The following is a 10,515-nucleotide window of genomic DNA, read 5'->3' as shown; positions in this document are numbered from 1 at the left end:
ATCCTTCAGGCACTAATCATCCTGAACAATATGCTGGTAATAACATATGTCTCCAGCAGACCTAGATTCGGTAATTGCAACAGGTCTTCACTTAAGTAACTCTTGTGTCATTATGCAGATACATGCTCCACACTTCTAAAGTAGACCAGATGATACTTGTGACAGTGGCAATATCATATTGAAAATGCTTGAAAATTGTTCAAACTTTGTGATGAATATGAGCATATTGTTTGTACATGTAGGCACAAGAATATACACAGATGAGATAGACATGAATTACATGAATTGTGCAACAGCAAAAATGTTACGTAATGGGAAATGCATTTTCTAGTCTGATAAACATAATAAACAGATTTCTGTCATCTACGTGGAACATTTATATAGCACTTTTAGTAGTCATTTTAGTATTCTTAATAATAGTATTCCAAGGGGATATCACACACTCCATGTTTGTAGACAAGACTAAGAATGTTTGCTAAAATATGTTTACTGAGTTATATGTATCTCTGTCAATGAACATGATTCTACATGTATCTTCAAATTCATACAAGTACAATGTACTAACATTCATCATGTATGTGTACATGATCTATGTCCATACTACCTTGTGTTGCCCTGTACTTCTCCTCGTGTAAGACTTTATTCACATCTTCATCATAAACATAGTCTCCACACGTCCCACATAGTAGCACCCCGTAGGAAAGGTCTAAAGCTGTGGGACAACGGAGCACAAATATCACATCAAAACATGGCAAACCATTCTAGGAACTGTATAACACATATTGCAGTTCATGCGACTTGGGTTCCATATGAATAAAACTGCCACTTTAATGTGCACAGACTATTACTGGTAGCATTAATTTAATAATACATTCTAAGAACAGTACCATGATTACGTGTACAATTGCTTGTGCATTAAGTCTACTGAGATACATGCATTCATACTGCAATATACCTGAAAGTGCTGAATGCAACAATTATGAAACTCAAAAAAGATGCAGGTTTCTAAGTCATTACAAGGAGACACAGATACATCATGTATTCTCTACACCAAATACAATACAAGGTAAAGAAAAGCGATTTCTTGCAGATGAAAAATGTAGGTATGATAGGCACAAACCTAAGTGATGTCTATGAGATTTGGCATGTTCCTGTATGTGTTGGTTGCCATAACAACCAAAGTACACACAATCTAGACAGCAATGCAACCGGTCAGCAGTAGTTGCACAGTCGTGACATATGCAGGACTGGGCCTGGGAACAAAAAACACAACAGTCAATACTCTCTATTCAACTGCAAAGTAACTGTTTACTCTACCAATGGCAATACAGCATATATTTTTCCACATGTTCATCCTCCAGTTTATGCCAAAATATCTATATTACTAATGCAATTTGCTAACTCATTGTTGTATCTTAAACATACAGTATTTCAGTAGAGATACTTAATTTGGACCTTGGTTATCTTCCTGTAGCAAAGCAGAAAAGAAAGACAACATACAGGTATACGTAGTATACCAATGTAAATCACATTTGACACTTAAGTACATAAGCAGCAAAAGAATGAATTGAAGAAACCCTTTCAGTTTCATATTTGTTGCAGATGGACATTGACAAGCTGCAGCCAATCAACAAACACAATGCAGTTCACAGCTGCTTGTGCACCTGGCCTCACCATGCACATTAGTGACATTGTATTTGTAGCTGGTTGGCTGCATCAGCTGCATATTTTTCTTAAACAGCTTCTTTACATGACACACAGATCTCCATACACTTTCATCGTTCTGAAAGTGTGTATTGAACTATTCTTAACAGTTGGTATGCAGTTCATGCAAAACTTTCTTGCCATAACATGCAGAGTAGGTCACAAATGCAACTTGGTTGGACTTGTGACTTCTCATTGTCTAAACTTAATTATGTTACCTTGAAATCATGCAACATCAATTTGCCAAGATTGCATACTTCCCCAAAATTGTACAATCCTATGGACCATTCTAATATCAGACATGTTGTTAACGGCTGACAGTGCGCACATTCAAATTCTCTTAAAAAAATCACCTGTCACCAGTGTTAATATTTATGCTTTGAAAAACTTCGCAATGAATATTTGTGCTACGGTCATCCTGGACACCTAATGTAACTTTTTCATTGTCCCCTAACTTCCTTTGTTACAAGTGAAATATCCCGTCGGTAACAACAGCGCGCGAGGGATTGTCACGCCCTATTGTTCACCTGTCATTTGTCGTTTGACACTTTTAGCGCTCTTTGTTGGGGGGAAAATTAACCCAATCCAAAACTGCATCCAACTTCCTGCGCTCGCGAGACATCTCGTCATATTTCCTGCATGCCGATATCGGGGTAATAGAAACTGCGTGGTGCGCGAGGCAGCGGGAAGCGGTAACGCACCTTCAAGCGGCGAGCACGGGGAGACCTGCAGTAGACGAAGTTGGAGAGGATGATCCGAAAGGTGTCCAACCCGCGCGACTCCTTCAACGCCACCACGTGCGGGCACGACGAGCCGCCGGCGCGGGTGCCCATTCCGACCGACCGCCTCGTTACAAGTCCGGAGGACACCCTTTCGTTTCTTAGGCGTCTAATTGTCGCCAGAAATGTCCCATGTAGCGGAGAATTTGTTGCTTTGTGTTGTCCACCTTCCTGGAAGCTCCACTACACGGGCCACCGTGAATCACTTCCGCTTCCGGTTCAAATTTAGACGATACCAATAGCGTTTTTTGGGTAGATCCAAATAACTCTATCTAGTAATACCGACAGTAAGATCGCATTTTATCGATTGGTGTACATTTCATGTTTCAATATATTTTATATGATTGAAAATGTCTTACTATTATAATTGTTCTTTCTTTTTCGAGATTGCTAATGACGACTAAATCCGTTAGTTCACCCGACGATGAAAGTAAACTCTTCCCCTGACCTGTCAGACGCCGGTTGAGGTTGGTAAGATATGAGTTAGAGTTGCACGTTTTTCCCGACTTCATACCTGTTACGGACAGGTATATTGTGGGTGTCAATCTCCAGATAGGTCGGGTCTCTTAAATTATACACCCCAAAACTGTGAAAACATTGAGTGTAGGGATTTGATAAATGATTTTAGATATAGGGCCATATAGCAAGGACATTCTATACCAGGCCTGTTGAACTGAAGCCCATTGGATATAGAGATTTGCCAGAAAACTAGGTCTTTGAGTGTAGTTGTTGTAGAGTCTATATAGTTACCGTGCTCCATGTTGTTACTAAATTACTAAAGAGACAAGGTATTGTGTGGTGTGATATTTATAAATAACTGTATGCATAGAACTATTAAATATAACTGTATGCAACTGTATCCATGAAACTATTTATCTTTAGTAAAAATTGGCATACTAGTAAGGCCTTTCTAAATGACCAATAAAAGTTGTATCTTTCCATTTTATTGTCAGTGCACATTGGAAGATGCTGGCTGTGTACCTGTTAGCTGCTGGAGGTTTGGCATTTGTTGTCATCACCCTGATGTTATCAAGGTTAACCAGGTCCAGACATGGGACAACAGTACGGGACAAGGTTGTCCTGATCACAGGGGCAGGCTCAGGGCTTGGGGAAGGTATGATATCATAGCTCTCTAGCATCACCTCAGCAAGATAGTTAAGGGTTAATGACCCACCCCGAGGTGTATATGGTGTCGTAGGGCCTGGACCTTTCCTATAACCACCGATTGAACCGCCAAGTGAGAGCTAGCTGGCATTGCAAACAAAGCGGTTTAACTTTAAGAGATGGTTATAGGACATGACCAGGCCTATGGCACCAAATACACCGAGGAACAGGCGGTGTTTATGGGATTAAATCACCACTGGTTAGGTTATAGCTTCGTAACCAGTATGAAATGGGGACTTCTGATTGGTCACTGTCATCTGGCTATAACCATTGAGGAGCAGACATGAACTAAAAACATTGTGGATACCAGGCTGATAACTCAAACACAGACTGAGATGTATTTTCATCTGTGCCTTTTCATGGCTGTTTACTGTATCCAGCATGCGCAGAGGTTTTCTTCCGAGCTGGAGCCAAAGTGATTCTCTCATCCCGCAGCAGTGATAAGCTGGAAGCTGCCAGTAAAAGACTCCAGACCCTAAATGTTGTAAGTAATGTGTCCTGAAGCCTACAACTGCTTGCTTTAGCTTGTACAGTTTCCTTCATCTGTTGTGCTAATACTAAGTATACTTAACTTAGGAAGGGGTTGACTTTGTGGCTCCTAGCGTAACAGACCTAATCTCCAAGCAGATCCTACAGTGCCAATAAAAATTAGTCCAAGAGGCCAAACAGGGACCACAGTATATGCTTGGGATCTTCAGTGGCTAGTGGACACTGCTTGGCTGATTGGATAATGCCTTCCCACTGTATGATCTGACATGTTTTGTATCCTGCCTATGTCCAGCCTGACGTGACTTACTCCCCTGTGATACTACCCCTTGACTTGGAGGACTTGGACAGCCTGAGTGACAAGGCTCAACAGGCTGTACAGTGTCACGGCAGAGTGGACATCCTTATTAACAATGCAGGTAGAGGTGTTGTTGTGGACCAGATCAGGCCCTTCTTCACAAACAGAAGTAGAATAAAAACAGAATAATGGTTGTAATCAAGAGCAAAGAAGTTCTTCCACAATTTTTAATTCTGTTCAATGTTAATCAGTAGCATGCCAATTGTTAAACAGTTCTTCAAAAAATAGGAAAAGAGGTTTTTATTAACTATTTGTCCTTTAATTATTTGTTAAGTCAATTCATCCTATAAGACCTCCTCAATTACCTTCCTAAAGGAATGCTGGCATACTAGTATTGCGTAATGTTCAAAGATATCAATGTCCATATATAGGTCTAGGATACAGAGGTACCTGTCTTGACACCACAACTGCTGTGCATCAGAAAGTCATGAATATCAACTATTTTGGGCCCATCACTCTAACCAGAGGTATGTTGATTTGCACAGGTACATTCATTGTAAAAAAAAAATGTGAAAACTTTGTCCTTACATTTCATTAACTGCAACTTTAGATCTTCTTCAAGATTAAAATGAGAACAAGCAATGTTAAAACATGTAATATGTAATTAGATGTTGGTATCACAGTATTTATTTTACATCATATTTTGTAGTGAAACATGACATGGAACATCTCCACTTGTACTGTCATAAAAGTTCATCTGTGCTGATAGTTATATGTTTAAGGTTAAACCTTTTGTTCCAATACAATGAACATCTCGCAATGCATTTTAATGTTTTTATTCATGTACTAGGAATCATCCAACACATGGCCCAGAATGGAGGAGGTCATGTTGTGAATATCAGCAGTTTGCAGGGCAGGATTGCCATCCCATACAGGTCTGCTTGTAAGTAAAAGAAAACTACATTGTATCAGTTTGCCAGAGCTGGGATAGGAAAATTTTCTACCTTCTAAAAAAGCTGTTGTATCTTTCATACCTTTCAATCTTTCCGTCCATCCTAGTGAGAATTTCTAACATTGGTGCCTTTTTTTGTACTCGATCCCATAAATATTTTGTTAGCTCTGTACAATATGTCGGGATGTAAGATGTTGTACATTAGATGTAACCGTACATTAGATCCCTGACACTTGACTATATTTCTATTTTGTAGATGCTGCAGCTAAGCATGCCCTGCAGGCATACTCAGACACTCTGCGGGCTGAGCTGGCCTCCAAGGGGGTGAAGGTGACAGTGGTGAGTCCTGGGTACATCACCACACAGCACTCTGTCAATGCCATCACATCAGATGCATCCCAATATGGAGGTATGTCCCTCATATACATGTAGTTTTAAAAGGCACATGACCATGGTTCTGTAATAGTATATTTTTTTCAATCCAGATACATGTATAATGCATCAGTCTTCTATTACAGTAACATCTGGATGTTTTTGAACTTTGGCAAAAAAAGGCTACTTAGGGAGTCTCTGGTGTAACCATGTCCTCTTTTTTTAGCTATGGACACCACCACAGCCAGTGGCATGGCTCCTGATACAGTTGCTCACAAGATTCTACAAGCTGTGGAAAGTGGGGATAATGAGCTCATCCTGGCAAAATTTACTCACAGGTAAAAGCTATTCACAAAGCAATACACCTGGTCCTTCATTGCACTGTTTTCCATTAAGTAGTATACGTGTAAATGTAATAATGTTAATACTGCCTGTTATTCTCTGTTCTGTTGTTGCAGGGCAGCAATTACACTTCGCTGTATCGCTCCTAGCATCTACTTTGCCATCATGAACTCCAGAGCAAAGAAAGAAGAGGATAACTACTCCCATCTGAAACAGAGCTGATAATTTTGCACCATTTCATTTTGTTCCAGCACAATGTATAACAGTATAAGAACAATATGTAGTCAGCAAAGCACAACACAGCAATTTCATGAAAGATGCAATATACATCAGAGTAGCTACTACTTTTTTGGTATGCTCTAAATTAGTAATTGGAGCAATAAAATAAAATGAAAATTTTTATACACGAACAGGTATAAAGAAATAATGCAAAGACGCAATACAATAAATAAGCAATTGTAAAAGTGAACAGAAATTCTTGGACATGTGTTATTCTCAAGTTGATAGAGAAGAGATTTATGTTGTGAGTGTGCATGTGTTTGTGTGTATGTGTGTGTGTGTGTGTGTGTGTTTGTATGTGTATGTCACACCAATAGAATTATGAAATGAAATTCACCTTTCATCCTGTATGCAGTAATTTACAGTGTATTGGGATTTTATATGTATAGATCAGTTAGTCACACATATATCTATTTCTACCTGAAGAAAATGTTGCAGTTGTAACCTACTTCTTATCATCTTGCTTCTGAGCATTACTTTGTGAAACATTGAATGTTGGATCTGGAACAAGAGGTTTAAGCTTGGTTACCCATTAGCCACTAGGCATGAGAAAGGAACCTCCACAGGAAGTAGCCCATTATGTGATAAGTGTTTTGCACATTGTTATTCTTGTGGTAAAAGTGCTATATGAAATACTGTAGTACATTACCAGTTATAGTGTAATAAACCAATGCAATATGCAAGATAATTGGATGTAGTGAAAGGCACCAGATTACTGACTTCTGATTTGTAAGAAGAAACTGAGCATGGGTATTGCTGACTTTCACATTTTGGTAGTTTATGAGAGGTTAAATTTCTCTGTCAGCAATTAATAGTCACCTAACCTGTAACAAAGGACATTGTCTCTGTTATTATAATACTTACAGTGGCCAATTTTGGCTAGATGCAGAGTAGACAATGGAGTCAGGTGAGAGATTGAACAAAAGGGTGCTAGACAAGCTGACGTCGTTTAAACTGTCTGGTGGGGAACACTGCATTGTATCATATCATAAACCTGCCATTGTTTTCTTGTTGATTGCGCTTGGTGGCTCGAACATGAACTAGACGAAGTAAATTCAAAATTGTGAAAATTTTTGGCATGATATTTAACAAAAGACAAAATCCGATATCTTTGTTTATCTTGTTATATACGAGTATGCGCAAGTAAAATTAATCTATTACTTAACACTTCTACAACATTGAAATTTGCCCTGATGCAAAAGCCCAGCTATGCGGGGTCAGGGCATAATGCACCTGCAAAAATCACATTCCCGTGTTGTCAACAAAACATTTTATGTTTCCAAGGGGACCACGTTCCAGAACTTTCAAATCGAGATAACCATATAGTAAGGCAAAAATTTTTGGTATACTCTAGTAATGTTTTCAGTGACGAAACAGTTGTGCTGATGAACTTTAACCTTCTGTCGCACGTACAGCACCGGATTGGGTAATCAGGGGCGTGTTTGCTATCCCACAATTCCTAGAGCGGGCGTCAGCAAAGAAGAACGAGAAGACGTTTTACAGTTGAGGTTGCTGTTGTCCCTCGTCCACTTTTTCGCCCAATTTCGCCAAGCTGTCTGTCCATAAGCCCACCAAAACCTGCCAGATACACAAAGGAGTGTACGTAATGGCAGACGGTGGGGAGGACTGCAGCGACTGGCTGCGCAGCTGGAATCAGTTCGAGCAGCAGTGCGTGGAGGAAGTGGAGGGTGAGGGGAACATGGAGGAGCGGCTAGCCGGGGAGAGAGAGGACGTGGCGCAGAAGCTATGGCTCTCCTTCCAAAACTCCGCCACGGCCGTAGCACAACTCTACAAAGGCAAGTTACCGGAGAAATAAACCTCCATGTATAATGCTACTATTTTACGGGAAGAATGTTCAGTCGGAGAGTGAAAATGTCTCGGACAGAGGGCGTCGGTCAGCTGAAGACAAACCGAAGGTTTTTTTCGCCAGTGCTGTGTAGTCTATCAGCTACAGCAGCTGGCCATTATTGTGACCTAATCTATGATTCTTTATTATGGGAAACTTGTGTGTGATGTTAGTCATCGACTTAGTTGAACTTGTAGGGATGCAATTTCTTGTAGTTTCGGTCAGGGTTGAAACAGAAGGCAACTTCTTTTTTCCATAATTTCCTAGACCCCCCCCCCCCCCACCACACACACACATACATAACAGGGCAGGGACCAGATAGCAGCAAACAATATAACGCAAGATATCCACAAATCTAAGGTAGATTGATAATGATATAGACAACTAGTATCTCTTCATGTGGTACAAATTTCGGGAGAAAGCTACACCTTTATATCTTGACATGACTTGTAATATTATAGTTAAAACATTTGTGGAATTTTTGAGTGCAAATTACACAACCAAATACTGGTGTGTCATAATGAAGTGCAATCTGTTATGTCTGTAGAGTCTGCACTGCTCGGTAGTGTTGTAGAATGAAAGAAAAGTAGGCAGATGGCACCAGACAGAAAGGCATGAAATATGTAAATTGTTACAGATATCAGACGACTGGTAAGAAACAAACCATTTAATCAATGTTAGCCATTATCTACTGAAGAATTAGATTCTCACAAACTAGAATAAGCTGTCTTACATACAATAGGTACAAAAATATGTCGGCTTCATTTTTCTAGATCTTTGTTTTGTTAAATTCTACCATCAAGTTCCAACTTGTTCTGTCCAAAGATAGCACCACAGCAAATTATGGGTTGATGATTAACAGGGTGTTGTTTACCACATTACAACATAAACATAACATGTAAGGCACCACACAGAAAGGTGGCTGTATCTGTTTTTCAACACTTGTAGTAAAACTTCTACATATGCTTGAAACGGACAGAAACTAACGCCATTTTACTTGATAATAAGTGTCATTTGACAGTAATTACTTTGAATTACAATTTTTAAAGCTCACCAGAACATATTCTTTCAAAACTCCACATGGCATGCAATGAAGTTCTCCTCGACTAGTCTTTTTCTTTTATGCACGTCCTGTCGTCCTTCATATATTGATGGATGCTTTGAAAGGAAAGCTTGGTAAAAAAAACATTGCCAAGATTTAAAATACAGTAGGCTTTCTCAAAGCTTGTGTAACATCCCAGCCTTTAGCTGCGGGTGCGGATTCTACCAGATCAGAGTGAGTCTCTATGCTGACTTCTCTAATGTGAATAAAAAAATACATACAGTGCTTGCGCTACATGCAGAATGTAGGTTACGTCAAAATTAATTCAGTCTTAGTCTGCTCATTAATACAATTGATTCTACAATGACCATCTTTGAGAAATCTGGCATACTTGGGGATGAACAAATCAACAATTGATTTTGATTAGTACAGCTTTTCTGTATGGTATTTCACAAAACCAAACAAAATGTGCAAGTCCTTTTGTTACCAGTCACTTTAATTATTTGATCTTACTGTATTTTGCACCGTGTACTTACTGTTACCGTAATCAAAGGGGCTTGTCTTCTGAAATTATGTTGGTAGTTAATGTAAGCTGTGTTGTTTCTATGTACCAAATGCATTAATTTATAAGCCCTGACATGTTTTGTTATTTGTCCCCTCAGATCGTGGGCAGGGCTCCCATGTGTGGCAGGTGTTTCAGAACGCAGCCCAGGCTGTCACCCTCCTGTACAAAGGTATGGTCTATCCACACAGCAACTGGAATATACTAGTAGCTTTCTTGTTGATTTTTGTACTTTGGTACTTTACTTTGGCTGTTGACTTTGGACATGTAGTTTGAGTCATTTGTATTTGTGTACAAAGGCATATATTTGGATCCAGTGTAGGTAAGTTTGAGGTTTGAAACTGCTTCTTTTTGTAACACTGTTTTGTTTCCATGTTTCATCACATTCTTGTTACATATAAGTATCTAGACATTTTGACTGGACTTGTGTTTGCACAGTTCTAACCTTTGTCACACCACAAATGGGTGTTACAGATAGCATAGATGCCAATAAGCGGTCTGAGGACTTTGGCATTCAGTGTGGATACCAGCGGCGGACGCGGGACGTTGTTGCCTGGGCCAAGAAACGGCGTCGCCACATCCGCAGGGAAGAACTGCTAGCCTTTCTGTGTGGAAAGACTGTGCCGTCGCGGACTGGGTCCCGCAGCCCGCCCCGCAGTGCACCGGGAGAGCCCCGCCTCGGCAGCCAG

At 39.9% G+C, this 10,515-nt stretch overlaps 3 protein-coding genes across 4 annotated transcripts in view; 2 read left to right on the top strand and 1 right to left on the bottom strand.

The window, feature by feature from the left end:
- The window catches only part of LOC109485012 (ubiquitin carboxyl-terminal hydrolase 22-like), a 13,332-nt gene extending 10,772 nt beyond the window's left edge, over positions 1–2,560 (bottom strand). For both annotated transcript variants that reach the window (XM_019788396.1, XM_019788405.1), the window contains exons 1-3: positions 2,406–2,560; positions 1,121–1,253; positions 605–712 (exon numbers count right to left, since the gene is read on the bottom strand). In XM_019788396.1, the coding sequence (XP_019643955.1) occupies positions 605–712; positions 1,121–1,253; positions 2,406–2,537 (373 nt within the window). In that variant the 5' untranslated portion in view covers positions 2,538–2,560. The remainder of the gene's footprint in view (positions 1–604; positions 713–1,120; positions 1,254–2,405) is intronic.
- A 94-nt stretch (positions 2,561–2,654) lies between these two features.
- Positions 2,655–7,006, top strand: LOC109485334 (dehydrogenase/reductase SDR family protein 7-like). Its single transcript, XM_019788889.1, has 10 exons — positions 2,655–2,735; positions 2,870–2,950; positions 3,437–3,597; positions 4,028–4,131; positions 4,429–4,552; positions 4,863–4,958; positions 5,282–5,374; positions 5,640–5,792; positions 5,982–6,093; positions 6,214–7,006. The coding sequence occupies exons 3-10, from the start codon at positions 3,450–3,452 to the stop codon at positions 6,317–6,319; spliced, it is 936 nt and encodes a 311-aa protein (XP_019644448.1). The 5' UTR covers positions 2,655–2,735; positions 2,870–2,950; positions 3,437–3,449; the 3' UTR covers positions 6,320–7,006.
- Positions 7,007–7,811: 805 nt separating this feature from the next.
- Positions 7,812–10,515, top strand: part of LOC109482056 (UPF0472 protein C16orf72 homolog) — a 5,337-nt gene continuing 2,633 nt past the window's right edge. The window contains 3 exon segments of the mRNA XM_019784712.1: positions 7,812–8,172; positions 9,927–9,998; positions 10,301–10,510. Coding sequence (XP_019640271.1) covers positions 7,983–8,172; positions 9,927–9,998; positions 10,301–10,510 — 472 coding nt within the window. The 5' untranslated portion in view covers positions 7,812–7,982.

Source organism: Branchiostoma belcheri, unplaced genomic scaffold, assembly GCF_001625305.1.
Source record: "Branchiostoma belcheri isolate BF01 breed outbred unplaced genomic scaffold, Haploidv18h27 scaffold11, whole genome shotgun sequence".
Lineage (NCBI taxonomy): Eukaryota > Metazoa > Chordata > Leptocardii > Amphioxiformes > Branchiostomatidae > Branchiostoma > Branchiostoma belcheri.
The sequence above is the reverse complement of the archived record's forward strand: the minus strand, read 5'-3'. Positions and strand labels throughout refer to the sequence as shown.